At 43.9% G+C, this 26,514-nt stretch overlaps 1 protein-coding gene across 1 annotated transcript in view; it reads right to left on the bottom strand.

Moving 5' to 3' along the window:
- The window catches only part of LOC311122863 (ubiquitin thioesterase zranb1-like), a 69,730-nt gene that overhangs the window by 29,369 nt on the left and 13,847 nt on the right, over nt 1-26,514 (bottom strand). The window contains exons 3-5 of the mRNA XM_084197178.1: nt 10,057-10,244; nt 5,826-5,979; nt 3,303-3,374 (exon numbers count right to left, since the gene is read on the bottom strand). Of these exons, the coding sequence (XP_084053304.1) occupies nt 3,303-3,374; nt 5,826-5,979; nt 10,057-10,244 (414 nt within the window). The remainder of the gene's footprint in view (nt 1-3,302; nt 3,375-5,825; nt 5,980-10,056; nt 10,245-26,514) is intronic.

The following is a 26,514-nucleotide window of genomic DNA, read 5'->3' as shown; positions in this document are numbered from 1 at the left end:
CTAGCTGGTGAGAGGAGAGGGGGGTGAGGTAACTAGCTAGCTGGTGAGAGGAGAGGGGGGTGAGGTAACTAGCTAGCTGGTGAGAGGAGAGGAGAGGGCAGTGAGGTAACTAGCTAGCTGGTGAGAGGAGAGGGGGGTGAGGTAACTAACTAGCTGGTGAGAGGAGAGGAGAGGGGGGTGAGGTAACTAGCTAGCTGGTGAGAGGAGAGGGGGGTGAGGTAACTAGCTAACTGGTGAGAGGAGAGGAGAGGGCAGTGAGGTAACTAGCTAGCTGGTGAGAGGAGAGGGGGGTGAGGTAACTAGCTAGCTGGTGAGAGGAGAGGGCAGTGAGGTAACTAGCTAGCTGGTGAGAGGAGAGGGGGGTGAGGTAACTAGCTAGCTGGTGAGAGGAGAGGGCAGTGAGGTAACTAACTAGCTGGTGAGAGGAGAGGGGGGTGAGGTAACTAGCTAGATGGTGAGAGGAGAGGGGGGTGAGGTAACTAGCTAGCTGGTGAGAGGAGAGGGGGGTGAGGTAACTAGCTAGCTGGTGAGAGGAGAGGGGGGTGAGGTAACTAGCTAGCTGGTGAGAGGAGAGGGGGGTGAGGTAACTAGCTAGCTGGTGAGAGGAGAGGGGGGTGAGGTAACTAGCTAGCTGGTGAGAGGAGAGGAGAGGGCAGTGAGGTAACTAGCTAGCTGGTGAGAGGAGAGGGGGGTGAGGTAACTAACTAGCTGGTGAGAGGAGAGGAGAGGGGGGTGAGGTAACTAGCTAGCTGGTGAGAGGAGAGGGGGGTGAGGTAACTAGCTAACTGGTGAGAGGAGAGGAGAGGGCAGTGAGGTAACTAGCTAGCTGGTGAGAGGAGAGGGGGGTGAGGTAACTAGCTAGCTGGTGAGAGGAGAGGGCAGTGAGGTAACTAGCTAGCTGGTGAGAGGAGAGGGGGGTGAGGTAACTAGCTAGCTGGTGAGAGGAGAGGGCAGTGAGGTAACTAACTAGCTGGTGAGAGGAGAGGGGGGTGAGGTAACTAGCTAGATGGTGAGAGGAGAGGGGGGTGAGGTAACTAGCTAGCTGGTGAGAGGAGAGGGGGGTGAGGTAACTAGCTAGCTGGTGAGAGGAGAGGGGGGTGAGGTAACTAGCTAGCTGGTGAGAGGAGAGGGGGGTGAGGTAACTAGCTAGCTGGTGAGAGGAGAGGGGGGTGAGGTAACTAGCTAGCTGGTGAGGGGGGTGAGGTAACTAGCTAGCTGCTGAGAGGAGAGGGCAGTGAGGTAACTAACTAGCTGGTGAGAGGAGAGGGGGGTGAGGTAACTAGCTAGCTGGTGAGAGGAGAGGGGGGTGAGGTAACTAGCTAGCTGGTGAGAGGAGAGGGGGGTGAGGTAACTAGCTAGCTGGTGAGAGGAGAGGGGGGTGAGGTAACTAGCTAGCTGGTGAGAGGAGAGGGGGTGAGGTAACTAGCTAGCTGGTGAGAGGAGAGGGGGTGAGGTAACTAGCTAGCTGGTGAGAGGAGAGGGGGGTGAGGTAACTAACTAGCTGGTGAGAGGAGAGGGGGGTGGGGTGAGGTAACTAACTAGCTGGTGAGAGGAGAGGGGAGGGGGTGAGGTAACTAGCTAGCTGGTGAGGAGAGGGCAGTGAGGTAACTAGCTAGCTGGTGAGAGGAGAGGAGAGGGGGGTGAGGTAACTAACTAGCTGGTGAGAGGAGAGGGGGTGAGGTAACTAGCTAGCTGGTGAGAGGAGAGGGGGGTGAGGTAACTAACTAGCTGGTGAGAGGAGAGGGGAGGGGGGTGAGGTAACTAACTAGCTGGTGAGAGGAGAGGGGGGTGAGGTAACTAGCTAGCTGCTGAGAGGAGAGGGCAGTGAGGTAACTAGCTAGCTGGTGAGAGGAGAGGGGGGTGAGGTAACTAGCTAGCTGGTGAGAGGAGAGGGGGGTGAGGTAACTAGCTAGCAAGTGAGAGGAGAGGGGGGTGAGGTAACTAACTAGCTGGTGAGAGGAGAGGGGGGTGAGGTAACTAGCTAGCTGGTGAGAGGAGAGGGCAGTGAGGTAACTAACTAGCTGGTGAGAGGAGAGGGGGGTGAGGTAACTAGCTAGCTGGTGAGAGGAGAGGGGGGTGAGGTAACTAACTAGCTGGTGAGAGGAGAGGGGGGTGAGGTAACTAGCTAGCTGGTGAGAGGAGAGGGCAGTGAGGTAACTAACTAGCTGGTGAGAGGAGAGGGGAGGGGGGTGAGGTAACTAACTAGCTGGTGAGAGGAGAGGGGGGTGAGGTAACTAGCTAGCTGGTGAGAGGAGAGGGGGTGAGGTAACTAGCTAGCTGGTGAGAGGAGAGGGGGGTGAGGTAACTAGCTAGCTGGTGAGAGGAGAGGGGGGTGAGGTAACTAACTAGCTGGTGAGAGGAGAGGGGGGTGAGGTAACTAGCTAGCTGGTGAGAGGGGAGGGGGGTGAGGTAACTAGCTAACTGGTGAGAGGAGCAGATTGGGGCTCCTAAAGGAGTGCTCTTCTCTTTTTTACCTGCTCATTTGAAAGACTGACTGATGTAGAATGACCACCCACAACATTCACACCTAACATACACTGAGTGAGCAAAACATTAGGAACACCTGCTCTTTCAATGACAGACTGACCAGGTTATTGATGTCACTTGTTAAATCCACTTCAATCAGTGTAGATGAAGGGGAGGAGACAGGTTAAAGAAGGATTTTTAAGCCCGGACACAATTGAGACATGGATTGTGTATGTGTGCCATTTAGAGGGTGAATGGGCAAGAAAATATTTCTAGTGCCTTTGAACAGGGTATGGTAGTAGGTGCCAGGCGCACCGGTTTGAGTGTGTCAAGAACTGCACCGCTGCTGGGTTTTTCACGCTCAACAGTTTCCCGTGTTTATCAAGAACAGTCCACCACCCAAAGAACATCCAGCCAACTTGACAACTGTGGGAAGCATTGGAGTCAACATGGGCCAGCATCCCTGTGGAACGCTTTCGACACCTTGTAGAATCCATGATCCAATGAATTCAGGCTGTTCTGATGGGGGGGGAAAAAAGGGGGTGCAACTCAATATTAGGAAGGCGTTCCTAATGTTTTGTCCACTCAGTGTATATATGGCACACAGTTAACTCTCATGGAGCAGATTGTGGCTCCTAAAAGGAGCTCCTCTCCATCACTTTATCTGGTCATCTGAGAGACGGACGCAAAAGGTTCACACACACACACCTCATATCTAACACATATTTGATTCTAATGGTAAATCTACAACATACAGTATGTATCCCGGCATGGGGTTGACGGAGATATTCAGAAATATCCAGGAGATATCAAGAATCCTCTTGAGATCTTTTTACCTTTCTGTACGTCTCGATCTAACACCTCGTCAAACAGCTTCTCCTGGACTGCAGTGGGCAGGTCTTCTATGTCTGCAGGAACACACACGACGAGAGATAGCGAGGAATTACGTGACTTTTTAAAACTGCAAATATATTTAAAAAATCAGCTCGATTTCAAATGCCCCCCTGTTCCCATTTGCCTAGATTGCCTGCCTAACACCACCACCACAAATCAAAACGGTCATGGTGAGAATAGCAGCAGTGAGAAAATACATGCTTGTAATGCCGCTCCATAAAATGGTCTACATTTTACCAACGGTGACTGAACAGTAAAAATGCTCTTCACACACACACCGAAAGTATTCATACCCCTTGACTTATTCCACATTTTGTTGTGTTACAGCCTGAATTCAAAATGGATGAAATAACAAATTAATCACCCATCTACACACACACACAACACCCCATAATGACAAAGTGAAAACGTGTTTTTAGACATTTTTACTAATTTACTGAAAATTAAATACTGAAATATCTCGTTTTCAAAAGTTTTCCCACCACTGAGTCAATACTTTGGTTAAGTACCTTTGGCGGCGATTACAGCTCTGAGTCGTCTTGGGTATGTCAAAATCAGCTTTGCACATCTGGATTTGGGGATTTTCTCCCGTTGTTCCTCGCAGATTTTCTCAAGCTCTGTTAAATTAGCTGGGGAGCGGCGGTGAACAGCAATCTTGAAGTCTTTCCGCAGATTTTCAATGGGATTCAAGTCTGAGCTTTGGCATTCTCGTTCCGAAGTCATTTCAGCGTTGCTTTGGCTGTATGCTTGGGGTCATTGTCCTGTTGGAACGTAAATCTTCGCCCCCCAGTCTAAAGTCATTTGCACTCTGAAGCAGGTTCTCGTCAAGGATTTGCCTGTCTTTGGCTCCATTCATCGTTTCCTCCATCCTTACCAGTCTCCCAGTCCCTGAAAAGCATCCCCATAGCATGATGCTGCCACCACCATGCTTCACGGTAGGGATGGTGTTAGACGGGTGATGAGCTGTGCCTGGTTTTCTCCAGACATAGCGCTTTGCATTCAGGCCAAAAATGTTTCAATTTATCTCATCAGACCACAGAATATTTTGCCTTATGCTCAGAGTCTTTCATGTGCCTTTTTGCAAACTCCAGGCGTGCTGTCATGTGCCTTTTTCTCAGGAGTGGCTTCCGTCTGGCCACTCTCCCATAAAGCCCAGATTGGTGAAGTGCTGTAGAGACTGTTGTCCTTCTGGCAGGTTCTACCATCTCAGCCAAGGAACTCTGTAGTTCTATCAGTGGTCATTGGGTTCTTGGTCACCTCCTTGACCAAGGTCCTTCTTGACCGGTTGCTCAGTTTGGTCGGACTCTAGGCAGAGTCTAGGCAGTTCAATATTCTTTCCATTTCCCAATGATGGAAACTTCCAAGACTCTAGAAATGGTTTTATACCCTTCCCCAGATATATGCCTCATCACAATTCTCAGGGATGTACGGACAGTTCCTTGGACTTCATGGTATAGTTTCTGCTCTGACATGCGCTGTCAACCGTGGGACCTTATATAGACAGGTGTGTTTCTTTCTAAATCATGTCCAAACAATTTAAAATTGGCCACAGTTGGACTCAAAACGAAGTGATGCAGTGACGTCAAGGACGATGAAAGGAAATCGGATGCACCCTGAGCACAATTTGGAGTGTCAGAGAAAAAGGGGTGTGAATACTTATGTAAATGAGATATTTCATTTTCAATCCTTTTGCAAACATTTCTAAAAAACATGTCTTCACTTTGTCATTATGGAGTATTGTGTGTAGACGGTTGAGAGAAAAAAAAAATATTTAATCCATTTTGAATTCAGGCTGGAACAACAAAAATGTGGAATAAATCAAAGGGGGTATGAATACTTTCTGAAAGGACAGTAGCTGCATGGTTAACTGCATACACCGACGAGAACACTGGTGGCCATTATCTGGCTCAATAGTGAATACACCGACTTGACAGAGAGCTCTCACTGTAGTGGCCTGAAGCCAAGCTCCGCCTGCACAGAAATACATTTCAAATCTTCTGCTGAACCCTGCACAATCCTTCATCTCACCCTCGCAGGCTGCTCTGAAACAGAATACCAACCAGGAACTCTACAGTGTGTGTTAGTGTGTGTTTGTGTGTGTGTGTGTGTGTGGTGTGTACAATTAAGTGCACGTCTCTAAAATCTCAATGAAGATATTATGCCGGCGGGAAAAGACTGGATGCAGTCTCTCTCTCCCTCACTACGACGATCTACTGTACCTACAAGGACAGCCTACATTATGTTTATTCATACACTTAAACATACTTCACAAATGTATTTTATATACAGAACAACTAGAAACTGGATCAAACATTTCCGTCCTTTTTGCACATTTTTATCACGATGAACAATCTCCCCTCTGACACTTGGCCTACGGCTTTGTGTTGACCGTCAATTCATCATCGCCGAGGAACGACGGAGGACAAACGGCTCGGTGTGCGGTAGAGACAGGGCAGGTGGGTCACCTGCGGGCAGTGTGAAGGTGACCAGGTCAGAGAGGAAGTAACAGTTGAAGTCTCCTTTGCGTCGGTGCAGAGAGGCAGCGATCTCCCTGCGGATCTGTTCCGTCAGCTCACCACACACCATGGCAGGGATACACTTCGCTGCCTGCTGGGACACCTGCACGGGGGGGACGGAGGGAGGGGAGGAGAGACTCATTATGACAACAAACCGGCCTGCTGGGACACCTGCACGGGGGGGACGGAGGGAGGGGAGGAGAGACTCATTATGACAAGAAACCTTTTTAATTTTCTGGCACACTGCTGCTCCTGGAATAACCTACAGAATTTTGAATTTTGACGGTTTTATCCAGTTAAAGGAATTCAAGTTGAGACTAATAGACTTGCTACAGGAGATACAGTGGGGAGAACAAGTATTTGATACACTGCCGATTTTGCAGGTTTTCCTACTTACAAAGCATGTAGAGGTCTGTCATTTTTTATCATAGGTACAATTCAACTGTGAGAGACGGAATCTATAACAAAAATCCAGAAAATCACATTGAATGATTTTTAAGTAATTAATTAGCATTTTATTGCATGACATAAGTATTTGATGCATCAGAAAAGCAGAACTTAATATTTGGTACAGAAACCTTTGTTTGCAATTACAGAGATCATACGTTTCCTGTAGGTCTTGACCAGGTTTGCACACACTGCAGCAGGGATTTTGGCCCACTCCTCCATACAGACCTTCTCCAGATCCTTCAGGTTTCGGGGCTGTCGCTGGGCAATACGGACTTTCAGCTCCCTCCAAAGATTTTCTATTGGGTTCAGGTCTGGAGACTGGCTAGGCCACTCCAGGACCTTGAGATGCTTCTTACGGAGCCACTCCTTAGTTGCCCTGGCTGTGTGTTTCGGGTCGTTGTCATGCTGGAAGACCCAGCCACGACCCATCTTCAATGCTCTTACTGAGGGAAGGAGGTTGTTGGCCAAGATCTCGCGATACATGGCCCCATCCATCCTCCCCTCAATACGGTGCAGTCGTCCTGTCCCCTTTGCAGAAAAGCATCCCCAAAGAATGATGTTTCCACCTCCATGCTTCACAGTTGGGATGGTGTTCTTGGGGTTGTACTCATCCTTCTTCTTCCTCCAAACACAGCGAGTAGAGTTTAGACCAAAAAGCTATATTTTTGTCTCATCAGACCACATGACCTTCCTCCTCTGGATCATCCAGATGGTCATTGGCAAACTTCAGACGGGCCTGGACATGCGCTGGCTTGAGCAGGGTGACCTTGCGTGCGCTGCAGGATTTTAATCCATGACGGCGTAGTGTGTTACTAATGGTTTTCTTTGAGACTGTGGTCCCAGCTCTCTTCAGGTCATTGACCAGGTCCTGCCGTGTAGTTCTGGGCTGATCCCTCACCTTCCTCATGATCATTGATGCCCCACGAGGTGAGATCTTGCATGGAGCCCCAGACCAAAGGGTGATTGACCGTCATCTTAAACTTCTTTCATTTTCTAATAATTGCGCCAACAGTTGTTGCCTTCTCACCAAGCTGCTTGCCTATTGTCTTGTAGCCCATCCCAGCCTTGTGCAAGTCTACAATTTTATCCCTGATGTCCTTACACAGCTCTCTGGTCTTGGCCATTGTGGAGAGGTTGGAGTCTGTTTGATTGAGTGTGTGGACAGGTGTCTTTTATACAGGTAACGAGTTCAAACAGGTGCAGTTAATACAGGTAATGAGTGGAGAACAGGAGGGCTTCTTAAAAGAAAAACGAATAGGTCTGTGAGAGCCGGAATTCTTACTGGTTGGTAGGTGATCAAATACTTATGTCATGCAATAAAATGCAAATTAATTACTTAAAAATCATACAATGTGATTTTCTGGATTTTTGTTCTAGATTCCGTCTCTCACAGTTGAAGTGTACCTATGATAAAAATGACAGACCTCTACATGCTTTGTAAGTAGGAAAACCTGCAAAATCGGCAGTGTATCAAATACTTGTTCTCCCCACTGTACATTTACATTTTAGTCATTTTAGCAGACGCTCTTATCCAGAGCGACTTACAGTTAGTGAATGCATACAAGTTTTTTTGTTTGTTAGTTTTTTTCTTTAACCAAAGAAAGCCTCATTGTCCAAAAATATTCCACTGCAATTAGATTCATGGTATACACTGTCCTGAACCCGAGATTAAATTCAGTCTGTACATTGTCCTCCAGCACATTAAATAGCCTATGACAGGGGTAATGTGCAGCGTACGTATTATGTTGAGTGTGTAATGACCCGTGTCTATTTTGTATACAGCAGTACTACGTCTAAGACCATTTACCCCTCGGGACATTAAAGTTAATCCTGTCATATCCTATACTTAACCAATAAGGCCCGAGGGGGTGGTGGTATCTGGCCAATGGCTAAGGGCTGTTCTTACACATGACGCAACACGTGTGATGTGAACTGGGCTCCTACAACAGGACAATGACCCAAAGCACAGCTCCAAAACTATGCAATAACTATTTAGGGAAGAAGCAGTCGGGCTGGTATTCTGTCTATAATGGAGTGGCCAGCACAGTCACCGGATCTCAACCCTATTGAGCTGTTGTGGGAGCAGCTTGACCGTATGGTACGTAAGAAGTGCCAATCAAGCCAATCCAACTTGTGCGAGGTGCTTCAGGAAGCATGGAGTGAAATCTCTTCAGATTACCTCAACAAATTGACAACTAGAATGCCAAAAGGTCTGCAAGGCTGTAATTGCTCCAAATGGAGGATTCTTTGACGAAAGCAAAGTTTGAAGGACACAATTATTATTTCAATTAAAAATCCTTATTTCTAACCTTGTCGATGACTACATTTCCTATTCATTTTGCTATATTTCCTACTCAGACTCATTTCATGTATGTTTTCATGGAAAACAAGGACATTTCTAAAGTGACCCCAAACTTTTGAACGGTAGTGTATGTCATTTTATGAAGCATGTCTTACTTTGTTTCAAAGTAGCCTAGTCAAAATACGACCATAGAAATGTTGAGGCAATTATTTAATAAACATTTACATTTACATTTTAGTCATTTAGCAGACGCTCTTATCCAGAGCGACTTACAGGAGCAATTAGGGTTAAGTGCCTTGCTCAAGGGCACAACGACAGATTTTTCACCTAGTCGAATATGCCATTGAAACCAGCATTTCTCATGTTCTATTGGTTTTCAAATCAACGTTGTTTTATGGTCCAGCAGCCAAAGGCATAATCCTAGTCCCATTAGTGACCCATGCTAGTTAACGCACCTTTAGATCTCCCCTTTCTTAACTTCGAACAGATATTTTCATCTCCGTCACGTGAAACCGCTCACGCATTGAGAACAATGTTCCCGCTAATTGCATTTTGGAACATTCGCGCATAGCCTACAGCCATGTGCGTATTGTTGAGCTTATGATTTGAAAAAATAAAAAATAAAACTTTTGCAACATTTTAAGCTAAAACGGTCTGATACGTTGCGTCAGCCTCATTGCTTTAAAAAAATATATGTGCGGTGGTTGTATGAATTTTGGATGTGGTCCCAGAACTGTCCCAGTGTCTGTTTTGAACCGTATATATTTTATGTCGTCCCAGGGACGACAGGCCACCATTAAATTTCGAGCCCTGGAGGGAATTCTTTTATAAAAAGACATAAAAAGTATTTGGTTGTAATTGTAATGTTGCAGTATTTCATAGGCTACCAAATCCTCCAGGTGTATTTTGAGACAGGCTTGATTATGCATCAGAAGCCAATAGGCAGAGTGTAGGCAACATTCTGGTGGTGATAAAGACAGGAACACATTTCCATTTGGTAAAATAGTTCCTTGCATCATTACAATGATGGAAACATGATGTTAAGAGACATTTATCTTCAACAAACTGACTTGAGCATTTGGAGTAAAAGATTCTGTCCTACTTGCAAAATAAAAATGAATGTCAAGCCTTGTTATATGGGCACTGCTGTGCATTTAAGATTTTACACCTTTTAATCTCCTGTCAGTAGCACTGTGGTGAAAACTGAAAGCGTTCCCTTCAACCCTCTTCCTGGAAAACATAAGGATGGATTTCAAGATGTCTGATTTGTGACGAACGAGTACAGTCTGATTTTTTTTGTCTCCCTGACTTGTAATCACATTACGTTTGAGCCATTAGGACAATTGGTACTGTTCTAAATAGCTAGTCGGTCCATGTGGGGAAAATGATCAGGGTCTGGTCTATTATGTATTTAAAACGTAGCTTTACCTCAGTGAGGAGGCCAGCCAGCATGTCCTGTCTTTGGAAGCGGATGGCCAGGTGGACCAGGGTCAAGCCGTCGCCGAAGGCAGAGGGACGGTTCAGGAGACGGACCTCGTCCGACGTCATCTGACGGGCGATGTCACCGCCGGAGGACTTGTAGGCCTCGACCGCAGCCACGTTCCCCTCCACCACACCTGCAGCACAGACGCGCTACATTTAGGCTACATTTGAATCATTAAGCAGACGCCTAGGCTACGTTTAGACAGGCAGCCCAATTGTGATATTTTCAGCTCTGAAAAGAGCCGATGTGATTGGTCAAAAGAAGAAGATGAGAATTGGGCTGCCTGTCTGAACGCAGCCAGAGAGAAAGTCGTTGTTGGTGATGACCGGAACAAGTCATATTACATTCAAACACAGAGAAACTGATTGTACAGCCAGGGGTAGGCTACATAAGACAACAAATAGCACTACAGTATACACATAATCATCTATGAGGGAGCAGAAGCAGGGAGGAATTAAGTCGTAGTGTTGTGTTGGGGGACGTACTGCCACTGAGACTGTCAAGACGTACTGCCACTGAGACCGTCAAGACGTACTGCCACCGAGACCGTCAAGACGTACTACCACTGAGACGTCAAGACGTACTGCCACTGAGACCGTCAAGACGTACTGCCACTGAGACCGTCAAGACGTACTACCACTGAGACCGTCAAGACGTACTGCCACTGAGACCGTCAAGACGTACTGCCACTGAGACTGTCAAGACGTACTGCCACTGAGACCGTCAAGACGTACTACCACTGAGACGTCAAGACGTACTGCCACTGAGACAGTCAAGACGTACTGCCACTGAGACTGTCAAGACGTACTACCACTGAGACGTCAAGACGTACTGCCACTGAGACAGTCAAGACGTACTGCCACTGAGACAGTCAAGACGTACTGCCACTGAGACCGTCAAGACGTACTGCCACTGAGACCGTCAAGACGTATTGCCACCGAGACCGTCAAGACGTACTACCACTGAGACAGGGGACAGTCAGGATGGTCATTGTTAACAGATATAGTGTAGGGCTGTAGAGCTGGCAGGGGACAGTCAGGTTGGTCATTGGTAACAGATATACTGTAAGGCTAGGCCTGTACTCTTGCTTTGTGTAGGCCTTTAGCCTAGATAACGTCCATCAAATGTACTTTTACGTATATCCTACCTGTGAAGCAAGTTTGTATCAACAACATTCATATCATGAATGTAGCCCCGTGTAGCTCAGTTGGTAGAGCATGGCGCTAGCAACGCCAGGGTTCATTTCCCACGGGGGGGCCAGTATGAAAAGAAAATAAATTATGCACTCACTAACTGTAAGTCGCTCTGGATAAGAGCGTCTGCTAAAATGATTAAAAATGTAAAATATCATTGCAGACAGATATAGGAGCTTTCCCATCTGAAATATTATGTCCCCAGGTGCTGCTTCTGCAACAGTATCTGAATGGATTAAAGCTGGGATCGGCTACAGAGAGATGTCCCCATACCGATAGCTGGTTATGAAATGCTAGATGTAATTGACAGGCTGTCGTGCACATTAAAAAGACCAACATCACTAATCCATCACATAGTGAATGGGCTCCATACTGTTCCTAGTCACTGCCAATGAATCCACAGCCCCAATAGGGATGTGGTCAAAAGTAGTGCACTATACAGGGAGCCATTTGTGAGGCATACTTTATCTCATTTGGGTAAGGCAGAGGGACTCAAGAGAAATACACTAAATGGGTAAGGCAGAGGGACTCAAGAGAAATACACTAAATGGGTAAGGCAGAGGGACTCAAGAGAAATACACTAAATGGGTAAGGCAGAGGGACTCAAGAGAAACACACTAAATGTCTTCTGTTGTATATGCTTCTGAAAAGGACTTGGATGAATCCTATAGATACACATGGAGAGGCGTGGCTTAATGTGACCACGCCCCCCGAGTAGGGTACCCTCAGCCCACAGATTTCCATCATCATCATCATTGCGGTGTAAAGCCTGAAAAACCACGCGGTTCGTCTAACCTGGTCCTTGGGCAGTTGATGAAACTTGATTTGGTGGTCTATTTCTCCTACTAATGTTCAAGCAAAAACGGTACGCAACAGCTTTTCGGCATCTTAGCTATAAAAGCAGGGTTAGTTAGCTAACAATAGCTAGCTGAAAAAAGTCCATTGGTATCGACTGACTGATAATCATGACGTACATTCCGTGCGACAGTCTCCGTTCATGCTAACATTTTTACGTTTAGAATCAAAAGTGTTTTTTAGGTATGACGTAGGTTGTTGATTAAGACGACGTGGAAGTATGTTAAAAAACGACCAAACCAAGCAAAATGTTTCTAGAATGATATAAAGAATAACACAGCGGTTGTCTGGTTATGAGTAGAGTAGGCAGTTGAACATGGGAGTAAAGGGAGTCTGGTTATGAGTAGAGTAGGCAGTTTAACGTGGGAGTAAAGGGAGTCTGGTTATGAGTAGAGTAGGCAGTTGAACATGGGAGTAAAGGGAGTCGGGTTATGAGTAGAGTAGGCAGTTGAACATGGGAGTAAAGGGAGTCTGGTTATGAGTAGAGGAGGCAGTTTAACATGGGAGTAAAGGGAGTCTGGTTATGAGTAGAGGAGGCAGTTTAACATGGGAGTAAAGGGAGTCTGGTTATGAGTAGAGTAGGCAGTTGAACATGGGAGTAAAGGGAGTCGGGTTATGAGTAGAGGAGGCAGTTTAACATGGGAGTAAAGGGAGTCTGGTTATGAGTAGAGTAGGCAGTTGAACATGGGAGTAAAGGGAGTCGGGTTATGAGTAGAGTAGGCAGTTTAACATGGGAGTAAAGGGAGTCTGGTTATGAGTAGAGGAGGCAGTTGAACATGGGAGTAAAGGGAGTCCACCACGTCTGTACCCTACTCGGGGGTGTGGTCACGTTAAGCCACGCCTCGCCATGTACAGTGCCTTGCAAAAGTATTCTTCCCCCTTGGCGTTTTGTCCTATTTTGTTGCATTACAACCTGTAATTTAAATGGATTCTTATTTGGATTTCATGTAATGGACATACACAAAATAGTCCAAATTGGTGAAGTGAAAAAAAATAACTTGTTTCAAAAAATTCTAAATAATTAATAACGGAAAAGTGGTGCGTGCATATGTATTCACCCCCTTTGCTATGAAGCCCCTAAATAAGATATGGTGCAACCAATTACCTTCAGAAGTCACATAATTAGTTAAATGAAGTCCACCTGTGTGCAATCTAAGTGTCACATGATCTGTCACATGATCTCAGTATATATACACACACCTGTTCTGAAAGGCCCCAGAGTCTGCAACACCACTAAACAAGGGGCACCACCAAGCAAGCGGCACCATGAAGACCAAGGAGCTCTCCAAACAGGTCAGGGACAAAGTTGTGGAGAAGTACAGATCAGGGTTGGGTTATAAAAAAAATATCAGAAACTTTGAACATCCCACGGAGCACCATTAAATCCATTATTTAAAAAATGGAAAGAATATGGCACCACAACAAACCTGCCAAGAGAGGGCCGCCCACCAAAACTCACGGACCAGGCAAGGAGGGCATTAATCAGAGAGGCAACAAAGAGACCAAAGATAACCCTGAAGGGTCTGCAAAGCTCCACAGCGGAGGCTGGAGTATCTGTCCATAGGACCACTTTAAGCCGCACACTCCACAGAGCTGGGCTTTACGGAAGAGTGGCCAGAAAAAAGCCATTGCTTAAAGAAATAAATAAGCAAACACGTTTGGTATTCGCCAAGTGGGAGATTCCCCAAACATATGGAAGAAGGTACTCTGGTCAGATGAGACTAAAATTGAGCTTTTTGGCCATCAAGGAAAACGCTTTGTCTGGCGCAAACCCAACACCTCTCATCATCCCGAGAACACCATCCCCACAGTGAGGCATGGTGGTGGCAGCATCATGCTGTGGGGATGTTTTTCCATCGGCAGGGACTGGGAAACTGGTCAAAATTGAAGGAATGATGGATGGCGCTAAATACAGGGAAATTCTTGAGGGAAACCTGTTTCAGTCTTCCAGAGATTTGAGACTGGGACAGAGGTTCACCTTCCAGCAGGACAATGATCCTAAGCATACCGCTAAAGCAACACTTGAGTGGTTTAAGGGGAAACATTTAAATGTATTGGAATGGCCTAGTCAAAGCCCAGACCTCAATCCAATTGAGAATCTGTGGTATGACTTAAAGATTGCTGTACACCAGCGGAACCCATCCAACTTGAAGGAGCTGGAGCAGTTTTGCCTTGAAGAATGGGCAGAAATCCCAGTGGCAAGATGTGCCAAGCTTATAGAGACATACCCCAAGAGACTTGCAGCTGTAATTGCTGCAAAAGGTGGCTCTACAAAGTATTGACTTTGGGGGGGTGAATCGTTATGCACGCTCAAGTTCTGTTTATTTTGTCTTATTTCTTGTTTGTTTCACAATAAAAAAATATTTTGCATCTTCAAAGTGGTAGGCATGTTGTGTAAATCAAATGATACAAACCCCCAAAATTCCAGGTTGTAAGGCAACAAAATAGGAAAAATTCCATGGGGGGTGAATACTTCCGCAAGCCAGATTTATTATCTTTCAGTATAATCAATCAATCAATCAATTTTATTTTATATAGCCCTTCGTACATCAGCTAATATCTCGAAGTGCTGTACAGAAACCCAGCCTAAAACCCCAAACAGCTAGTAATGCAGGTGTAGAAGCACGGTGGCTAGGAAAAACTCCCTAGAAAGGCCAAAACCTAGGAAGAAACCTAGAGAGGAACCAGGCTATGAGGGGTGGCCAGTCCTCTTCTGGCTGTGCCGGGTGGAGGTTATAACAGAACCATGCCAAGATGTTCAAAAATGTTCATAAGTGACAAGCATGGTCAAATAATAATCAGGAATAAATCTCAGTTGGCTTTTCATAGCCGATCATTAAGAGTTGAAAACAGCAGGTCTGGGACAGGTAGGGGTTCCATAACCGCAGGCAGAACAGTTGAAACTGGAATAGCAGCAAGGCCAGGCGGACTGGGGACAGCAAGGAGTCACCACGGCCGGTAGTCCCGACGTATGGTCCTAGGGCTCAGGTCTCTCAGTTGGCTTTTCATAGCCGATCATTAAGAGTTGAAAACAGCAGGTCTGGGACAGGTAGGGGTTTCGTAACCGCAGGCAGAACAGTTGAAACTGGAATAGCAGCAAGGCCAGGCGGACTGGGGACAGCAAGGTGTCAGCATGCCCGGTAGTCCTGACGTATGGTCCTAGGGCTCAGGTTCTCAGAGAGAAAGAGAGAACGAGAGAATTAGAGAGAGCATACTTAAATTCACACAGGACACTGGATAAGACAGGAGAAGTACTCCAGGTATAACCAACTAACCCCAGCCCCCCGACACATAAATTACTCTGATCAGACATGGTATTGAATGTATAATAAATCTATACATTCAATACCATGTCGAATCCTATTCCTGCCCTCTCTATTCAATTGAAGAACAGGCTAATAGTATTCTCAGAACACTGCATTGCATAACATTTTCCAACTTCACTCAATCCAACACACCAAAGTGTAAATGTAATGATTTGACACGGACTCATTGTTTTCAACAGGAAGACATGAACATGTAAATGTGCACTGGTGTTGGCTTAATGAAACTGAACAATATTACACAAACACTGTCTGCTTCCTTCTGCTATGGAAAACGAAATGAGATCATCTGATCAGAGTTTCCTTCAGAATAACCAGTACTTAAACTAAAACCAAATGAGATCATCTGATCTGAGTTTCCTTCATAATTTCAACAACCAGTACTGAAACTGTACATCAATGATGTGTGGGAACGGCTGTTGCCAAAGGAGACCAAGGCCTGAGATGTGAGGAAGTGTTCTCAGACTCTGCCTTCTCAGAATGGACTCATATAGATAGATTCATATTAATTTCAGGTTCTGTGTTCTAACATTGGTCAGGAAGTCAGATAATGAACTGTAAGGTGATGTCTGGTGTGTGGTAGGCCTCGTATAGCCTAATCTAATAACCCAGTCAATATCACATTCATTGGTCAACATGCATGGCCCATATGGAGGACTAAAAGTGCCACAATTAAATAAATAAATACACCATTAAATAATTACTTAAATGTGTCATTAATTAATTCAAATTAGAATTAAATACATAAATGTGTAATTAAATGTATCATTAATTAATTCAAATACCGATTCATTTTATGTAAAATACATATATAATTATTTCACTATTTACATTTACATTTCATGATCCTGCATTGCAGTGATTCATGAATTACTTAAAACTGTCAAACTGACCCATCAAAGTCAGTGGGCGGGGCTAACGCGAATCTAGTCTGATCCATTGCTTTGGTCTGAAGTAGAGTAGGCCAACCTGGATAGAGACAATGGAGGATCTCCGTGAACTTTCCAGGGAGTTGGTTAGAGACATTTTAAACTTAGCAGAGGATGTAGAAGCAGGACCTGCTGACATTATCCGGAATTGATTTGTCTTGGCTTGATGCAGAGGGTAACCAATCAGGCGTTAGGTTCCGCCTACCAACTTTTGATGGGTCAGTTTGACAGTTTTAAGTAATTCAGGAAGCACTCCAACGCAGGACCATGAAATGTAAATGTAAATAGTGAAATTATTATATATGTATTTTACATAAAATGAATCGGTATTTGAATTAATTAATGACACATTTAATAACACATTTATGTATTTAATTCTAATTTGAATTAATTAATGACACATTTAAGTAATTATTTAATGGTGTATTTATTTATTTAATTGTGGCACTTTTAGTCCTCCATAGTCCCAAGGCAATGTTATTTGTGTCTCAACAAACTCCCTAGCCAGACTTGTGACATTATTGTATCTCAACAACAAACTCCCTGGCCAGACATTATGTAGGCAATAGGTAGTGAAGTCATGATGTAGGTTAGTAGGCGTTATGACGTCATTATGCAGGTTAGTAGGTGTTATGACGTCATTATGCAAGTTAGTAGGTGTTATGACATCATTATGTAGGTTAGTAGGTGTTATGACGTCATTATGCAAGTTAGTAGGCGTTATGACGTCATTATGCAGGTTAGTAGGTGTTATGACATCATTATGTAGGTTAGTAGGTGTTATGACGTCATTATGCAAGTTAGTAGGTGTTATGACGTCATTATGCAGGTTAGTAGGTGTTATGACGTCATTATGCAGGTTAGTAGGTGTTATGACATCATTATGTAGGTTAGTAGGTGTTATGACGTCATTATGCAAGTTAGTAGGTGTTATGACGTCATTTTGCAAGTTAGTAGGTGTTATGACGTCATTATGCAGGTTAGTAGGCGTTATGACGTCATTATGCAGGTTAGTAGGCGTTATGACATCATTATGCAAGTTAGTAGGTGTTATGACGTCATTATGCAGGTTAGTAGGTGTTATGACGTCATTATGCAGGTTAGTAGGCGTTATGACATCATTATGCAGGTTAGTAGGCGTTATGACGTCATTATGCAGGTTAGTAGGCGTTATGACATCATTATGCAGGTTAGTAGGTGTTATGACGTCATTATGCAGGTTAGTATGAACTCCTGAGTGGCGCAGTGGTCTAAGGCACTGCATCGCAGTGCTAACTGTGTCACTAGAGATCCTGGTTCGAATCCAGGCTCTGTCGCAGCCGGCCGCGACCGGGAGACTCAGGGGCGGCGCACAATTGGCCCGGCGTCGTCCAGGGTAGGGGAGGGAATGGCCGGCCGGGATGTAGCTCAGTTGATAGAGCATGGCGTTTGCAACGCCAGGGTTGTGGGTTCGATTCCCACGGGGGGCCAGTATAAAAAAATATGTATTCACTAACTGTAAGTCGCTCTGGATAAGAGCGTCTGCTAAATGACTAAAATGTAAAATGTAATGACGTCATTATGTAGGTTAGTAGGTGTTATGACGTCATTATGCAGGTTAGTAGGCGTTATGACATCATTATGTATGTTAGTAGGCGTTATGACGTCATTATGTATGTTAGTAGGTGTTATGACATCATTATGTAAATTAGGTGTTATGACATCATTATGTAAGTTAGTAGGCATTATGACATCATTATGTAAATTAGGTGTTATGACATCATTATGTAAGTTAGTAGGCATTATGACATCATTATGTAAATTAGGTGTTATGACATCATTATGTAGGTTAGTAGATGTTATGACGTCATTATGTATGTTAGTAGGTGTTATGACATCATTATGTAAATTAGGTGTTATGACATCATTATGTAAGTTAGTAGGCATTATGACATCATTATGTAAATTAGGTGTTATGACATCATTATGTAGGTTAGTAGATGTTATGACGTCATTATGCAGGTTAGTAGGCGTTATGACATCATTATGTAGGTTAGTAGGCGTTATGACGTCATTATGTAGGTTAGTAGGCGTTATGACATCATTATGCAAGTTAGTAGGTGTTATGACGTCATTATGCAGGTTAGTAGGTGTTATGACGTCATTATGCAGGTTAGTAGGTGTTATGACGTCATTATGCAGGTTAGTAGGTGTTATGACGTCATTATGCAGGTTAGTAGGCGTTATGACGTCATTATGTATGTTAGTAGGCATTATGACGTCATTATGCAGGTTAGTAGGCGTTATGACATCATTATGTAGGTTAGTAGATGTTATGACGTCATTATGCAGGTTAGTAGGTGTTATGACGTCATTATGCAGGTTAGTAGGCGTTATGACATCATTATGTATGTTAGTAGGCGTTATGACGTCATTATGTATGTTAGTAGGCATTATGACGTCATTATGTAAGTTAGTAGGCATTATGACATCATTATGTAAGTTAGGTGTTATGACATCATTATGTAGGTTAGTAGGTGTTATGACATCATTATGTAGGTTAGTAGGTGTTATGACATCATTATGTAGGTTAGTAGGCATTATGACATCATTATGTAAGTTAGGTGTTATGACATCATTATGTAGGTTAGTAGGTGTTATGATAGGGCAGCCAAATGACCGCGGTGACCGTAGTAGCTGTTCGAATAGCAAAAAAAAATGTTTTTGTTTTCTTTGAAGCACATTTTCTCCAATCCTCCGCTCCTGACTGCCTGTGCTGCCATAGAAATATAATGAATAGAACGGGCATCCTCATTCAGGAGCAAAGCAGGACGTAAAATGTGCCATGTGCTGTGATTTGTTGATTCAACTCAACTGACAATACTAAAAAATACATTCCATTGCATGAGCAACATCACTTAACATCATTTGAATGAACTTTCTACATTACCACGTAGTGTTTTTTTGTAGGCTTACCCTGGCGTGATGTTTCGATAAACCATGTAAATCTCTCTCGGACAAGGTGACTTTTATCAATATATTCGGCTCCATTAACTCTCAATCAAAAATACTAATTAGCATTAAAGTCATGCACATCATGCAGGTTCACAGAATTTGCCCATTTAAATACCAGGCAGTCATTGCGAGTGTACCCACGAGTTTAGCAGTCAAATTACCACGGTTACGAGGTTCCCAAGCCTGTTCTATTCTTTCTATTTGTGTGTGCTGCTCCTGCATTGTGGAGGGCATAGAACCCCACGGTGGAGGTGTCATAATGCCCAGAAAACCTAGCGGTCAAACAGGGAAATGGTGCCAATCGTTTTTCCACATTCACTAAAACCAAATGAGATCATCAGATCTGAGTTTCCTTCATAATTTCAACAACCAGTACTGAAACTGTACATCAAAAGATGTGTGCGAACGGCTGTTGCCAAAGGAGACCAAGGCCTGAGATGTGAGGAAGTGTTCTCAGACTCTGCCTACTCAGAATGGACCGCTTGGCTGGGTCACTTCCTACACTTCCCCGTTGGGGATTTTTAGAAACACTTAAAATAAAGGGCTGTTTTTCGTGTAGGTTTACCCTGGAGTGACGTTTTGCTAACCATGTAAAACTCTCTCAGACACGGTGACATGGCTCTACTTACGCTCATATTCAAAAAAATGCTAATTAGCATCAAAGTAGACATTATGCAAGACTACAAATCCCTGCAAATCATCTCTAGCTGAAACCTTTCCTAAAAACAGGTTGTGTCAATTTAAAACTTGCACAGGACAGTTTAAAAGAAATGCAGCCAATTTATTCATTATAACATTTAGCTAACATTAGATAGCTAATCCAGAGATTCTTACCTTCGCCTCATCCAGATCACCATGCTATTTGTAGTTCTTTATGAAATAATCCAAGCTTGATGATTAGTTGGTTATTTGAAATCAGCCGTGTTGCTAGGGCAAAATCTAAATGTGCACCGAGGGGGGGGGGGGGGGCCAGGACCTAGTTTGGGAAACCCTGGTATAGGCAACCGAAGACTTGTTTGCTTGTTTCAGCAAGGAGCCACAAAGTTTCATCCTATTGTTAAGAGTCCATGTTACGGCCGAAACGCAACTGACTGGACATCCCATCTGCAGTCAGCTGTTCCTTACACCATTTATATATATATACACTAACAGTCAAAATATTGGACACACCTACTTATTCAAGGGTTTTTCTTTAATTTATTTTCTACATAGTTGAATAATAGCGAAGACATCAAAACCATGAAATAACACATATGGAATCATGTAGTAACCAAAAAAAAAAGTGTTAAACAAATCAAAATATATTTTATATTTGAGATTCTTCAAATAGCCACCCTTTTACCTTGATGACAGCTTTGCACTCTTGGCAGTCTCTCAACCAGCTTCATGAAGTAGTCACCAGGAATGCATTTCAGTTAACAGGTGTGCCTTGTTAAAAGTTAATTTGTGGAATTTATTTCCTTCTTAATGCGTTTGAGCCAATCAGCTGTATTGTGACTAGGTAGGGGGGGTATTCAGAAGATAGCCCTATTTGGTAAAAGACCAAGTCCCTATTATGGCAAGAACAGCTCAAATAAGCAAAGCGAAACGACAGTCCATCTATACTTTAAAGACATGAAGGTCAGTCAATACGGAAAATCTCACGAACTTTTAAAGTTTCTTAAAGTGTGGTCACAAAAACCATCAAGCGCTATGATGAAACTGGCTCTCATGAGGACCGCCACAGGAATGGAAGACCCAGAGTTACCTCTGCTGCAGAGGATAAGTTAATTAGAGTTGTTCAGAGGGGACTGTGTGAATCAGGCCTTCATGGTCGAATTGCCGCAAAGAAACCACTACTAAAGGACACCAATAAGACTCACTTGGGCCAAGAAACACGAGCAATGGACATTAGACCGGTGGAAATGTGTCCTTTGGCCTGGAGTCCAAATGTGAGACTTTTGGTTCCAACCGCCGTGTCTTTGTGAGACGCAGTGTGGGTGAATGGATGATCTCCGCATGTGTAGTTCCCACCGTATAGCATGGAGGAGGTGGTGTGATGGTGTGGGGGTGCTTTGCTGGTGACACTGTCTGTGATTTATTTAGAATTCAAGGCACACTTAACCGGCATAACTACCACAGCATTCTGCAGCGAAACGCCATCCCATCTGGTTTGGACTTAGTGGGACTATCATTTGTTTTCCAACACACCTCCAGGCTGTGTAAGGGCTATTTGACAGAGAAGGAGAGTGATGGAGTGCTGCATCAGATGACCTGGCCTCCACAATCCCCTGACCTCAACCATATTAAGATGGTTTGGGATGAGTTGGACTGCAGAGTAAAGGATAAACAGCCAACAAGAGCTCAGCATATGTGGGAACTCCTTCAAGACTGTTGGAAAAGCATTCCAGGTGAAGCTGGTTGAGAGAATGCCAAGAGCGTGATTTGTTTAACACTTTTTTGGTTACTACATGATTCCATGTGTGTTATTTCATAGTTTTGATTCAACAATGTAGAAAATAGTAAAAATAAAGAAAAACCCTTGAATGAGTAGGTGTTATAAAACTTTTGACCGGTAGAGAGCAAGAGCATGCATATATATATATACACATACAGTGGGGAGAACAAGTATTTGATACACTGTCGATTTTGCAGGTTTTCCTACTTACAAAGCATGTAGAGGTCTGTAATTTTTATCATAGGTACACTTCAACTGTGAGAGAAGGAATCTAAAACAAAAATCCAGAAAATCACATTGTATGATTTTTAAGTAATTAATTTGCATTTTATTGCATGACATAAGTATTTGATACATCAGAAAAGCAGAACTTAATATTTGGTACAGAAACCTTTGTTTGCAATTACAGAGATCATACGTTTCCTGTAGGTCTTGACCAGGTTTGCACACACTGCAGCAGGGATTTTGGCCCACTCCTTCATACAGACCTTCTCCAGATCCTTCAGGTTTCGGGGCTGTCGCTGGGCAATACGGACTTTCAGCTCCCTCCAAAGATTTTCTATTGGGTTCAGGTCTGGAGACTGGCTAGGCCACTCCAGGACCTTGAGATGCTTCTTACGGAGCCACTCCTTAGTTGCCCTGGCTGTGTGTTTCGGGTCGTTGTCATGCTGGAAGACCCAGCCACAACCCATCTTCAATGCTCTTACTGAGGGAAGGAGGTTGTTGGCCAAGATCTCGCGATACATGGCCCCATCCATCCTCCCCTCAATACGGTGCAGTCGTCCTGTCCCCTTTGCAGAAAAGCATCCCCAAAGAATGATGTTTCCACCTCCATGCTTCATGGTTGGGATGGTGTTCTTGGGGTTGTACTCATCCTTCTTCTTCCTCCAAACACAGCGAGTGGAGTTTAGACCAAAAAGCTCTATTTTTGTCTCATCAGACCACATGACCTTCTCCCATTCCTCCTCTGGATCATCCATATGGTCATTGGCAAACTTCAGACGAGCCTGGACATGCGCTGGCTTGAGCAGGGGGACCTTGCGTGCACTGCAGGATTTTAATCCATGACGGCATAGTGTGTTACTAATGGTTTTCTTTGAGAGACTGTGGTCCCAGCTCTCTGACCAGGTCCTGCCGTGTAGTTCTGGGCTGATCCCTCACCTTCCTCATGATCATTGATGCCCCACGAGGTGAGATCTTGCATGGAGCCCCAGACCCAGGGTGATTGACCGTCATCTTGAACTTCTTCCATTTTCTAATAATTGCACCAACAGTTGTTGCCTTCTCACCAAGCTGCTTGCCTATTGTCCTGTAGCCCATCCCAGCCTTGTGCAGGTCTACAATTTTATCCCTGATGTCCTTACACAGCTCTCTGGTCTTGGCCATTGTGGAGAGGTTGGAGTCTGTTTGATTGAGTGTGTGGACAGGTGTCTTTTATACAGGTAACGAGTTCAAACAGGTGCAGTTAATACAGGTAATGAGTGGAGAACAGGAGGGCTTCTTAAAGAAAAACTAACAGGTCTGTGAGAGCCGGAATTCTTACTGGTTGGTAGGTGATCAAATACTTATGTCATGCAATAAAATGCAAATTAATTACTTAAATGTGATTTTCTGGATTTTTGTTTTAGATTCCGTCTCTCACAGTTGAAGTGTACCTATGAGAACAATTACTGACCTCTACATGCTTTGTAAGTAGGAAAACCTGAAAAATTGTGTGTGTGTGTGTGTGTATATATATATATACACACACACACACACACACACACACACAGCCTTCGGAAAGTATTCAAACCCCTTGACATTTTTCACATTTTGTTACGTTATAGCCTTATTCTAAAATGGATCAAATAAAATAAAAATCCTCATCAAGCTACACCCAATACCCCATAATGACAAAGCAAAAACAGGTTTAGAAACGTTAGCAAATGTATTAAAAATAAAGAACAAAAATACCTTTACATAAGTATTCAGACCCTTTGCTATGAGACTCAAAATTGAGATCAGAATGCATCCTGTTTCCATTGATCATCCTTGAGATGTTTCTACAACTTGATTGGTGTCCACCTGTGATAAATTCAAATTGATTGGACATGATTTGGTCCCACAGTTGAAAGTGCAGATTGTGTCGAGGCACAGATCTGGGGAAGGGTACCAAAAAATGTCTGCAGCATTGAAGGTCCCAAAGAACACAGTGGCCTCCATGATTCTTAAATGGAAGAAGTTTGGAACCACAAAGACTCTTCCTAGAGCTGGCCGCCCGGCCAAACTGAGCAATTGGGCAGAAGGGCCTTGGTCAGGGAGGTGACCAAGAACCCAATGGTCAATTTGACAGAGCTCAAGAGTTCCTCTGTGGAGATGGGAGAACCTTCCAGAAGGACAACCATCTCTACAGCACTCCACCAATCAGGCCTTGATGGTAGAGTTGCCAGACGGAAGCCACTCTTCAGTAAAAAGGCACATGACAGCCCGCTTGGAGTTTGCCAAAAGGCACCTAAAGACTCTCAGACCATGAGAAACAAGATTGTCCGGTCTGATGAAACCAAAATTGAACTCTTAGGACTGAATGCCAAGCGTCACGTCTGGAGGAACCCTGGCACCATCCCTACGGTGAAGCATGCTGGTGGCAGCATCATGCTGTGGGGATGTTTTTCAGCGGCAGGGACTGCGAGACTAGTCAGGATCGAGGCAAAGATGAATGGAGCAAAGTACAGAGAGATCCTTGATGAAAACCTGCTCCAGAGTGCTCAGGACCTGACTAGGGGCGAAGGTTCACCTTCCAACAGGACAACGACCCTAAGCACACAGCCAAGACAACACAGGAGTGGATTCAGGACAAGTCTCTGAATGTCCTTGAGTGGCCCAGCCAGAGCCCGGACTTGAACCCGATCGAACATCTCTGGAGAGACCTGAAAATAGCTGTGCAGTGACACTCCCCATCCAACCTGACAGAGCTTGAGAGGATCTGCAGAGAAGAATGGGAGAAACTCCCCAAATACAGGTGTGCCAAGCTTGTAGTCATACCCAAGATGACTCAAGGTTGTAATCGCTGCGAAAGGTGCTTCAACAAAGTACTGAGTAAAGGGTCTGAATACTTATATAAATTTGATATTTCAGTTTTTTATTTTTAATACATTTGCAAAAAAAATCTAAAAACCTGTTTTTGCTCTGTCATTATGGGGTATTGTGTGTAGATTGATGAGGGAAAAAATATTTCATCAATTTTAGAATAAGGCTGTAACGCAACAAAATGTGGAAAAAGTCAAGGGGTCTGAATACTTTGTTTGTATATATATATATATATATATATATATATATATATATATATATATATATATATATAGAGAGAGAGTCAAAGGTTTGGACACACCTACTCATTCCAGGGTTTTTTTATTGTAGAATAATAGTGAAGACATCCAAACTATGAAATAACACATATGGTTGGTTGAGAGAATGCCAAGAGTGTGCAAAGCTGTCAAAGGCAAAGGGTTATTTTTTTTTTCGTTGATGACGGTTATTTTATTTCATGACGGTCTTCACCCATAACCTCCAGTTACACGGTTATACGGCAATTATGCCCTGGTCATGAAATCATTATGTAGGTTAGTAGCTACCCTTCAAGGAGTTAGACAACTTTATGTCTCAACTCCCTAGCCAGACCTATGACATTAATGTATCTGAACAACAACAAACTCCCTAGACAGACAGACAGACATCTGACCATGGAGAGGAGAGGTTAGCCTACCTAATGTTCATCAGCAAGGTCAAATAATGAACTGTGATCTGATGTCACAGAGGAGAGATGTTAGCCTGCCTAATGTTCATCAGCAAGGTCAAATAATGAACTGTGATCTGATGTCACAGAGGAGAGATGTTAACCTACCTAATGTTCATCAGCAAGGTTAAATAATCAACTGTGACCTGATGTCACAGACCTGATAAATAATATTTTCTATTGATACATATTGACTATGTCTCAATAACAAAGCTCCATAAGCGGACAGAGACATCTTCCGTGGAGAGAGAGAGAGAGGGCAGTAAATGTATTGATCAGTAAAGTCATCTTCCGTGGAGAGAGAGAGGGCAATAAATGTATTGATCAGTAAAGTCATCTTCCGTGGAGAGAGAGAGGGCAATAAATGTATTGATCAGTAAAGTCATCTTCCGTGGAGAGAGAGAGAGGGCAATAAATGTATTGATCAGTAAAGTCATCTTCCGTGGAGAGAGAGAGAGGGCAATAAATGTATTGATCAGTAAAGTCATCTTCCGTGGAGAGAGAGAGAGGGCAATAAATGTATTGATCAGTAAAGTCATCTTCCGTGGAGAGAGAGAGGGCAGTAAATGTATTGATCAGTAAAGTCATCTTCCGTGGAGAGAGAGGGGGCAGTAAATGTATTGATCAGTAAAGTCATCTTCCGTGGAGAGAGAGAGGGCAGTAAATGTATTGATCAGTAAAGTCATCTTCCGTGGAGAGAGAGGGGGCAGTAAATGTATTGATCAGTAAAGTCATCTTCCGTGGAGAGAGAGAGGGCAATAAATGTATTGATCAGTAAAGTCATCTTCCGTGGAGAGAGAGAGAGGGCAATAAATGTATTGATCAGTAAAGTCATCTTCCGTGGAGAGAGAGAGGGCAGTAAATGTATTGATCAGTAAAGTCATCTTCCGTGGAGAGAGA

The sequence above is a fragment of the Coregonus lavaretus genome (genome assembly GCF_964263955.1).
Source record: "Coregonus lavaretus genome assembly, contig: HAP1_SCAFFOLD_301, whole genome shotgun sequence".
NCBI classification, from domain to species: Eukaryota; Metazoa; Chordata; class Actinopteri; order Salmoniformes; family Salmonidae; genus Coregonus; species Coregonus lavaretus.
The sequence above is the reverse complement of the archived record's forward strand: the minus strand, read 5'-3'. Positions and strand labels throughout refer to the sequence as shown.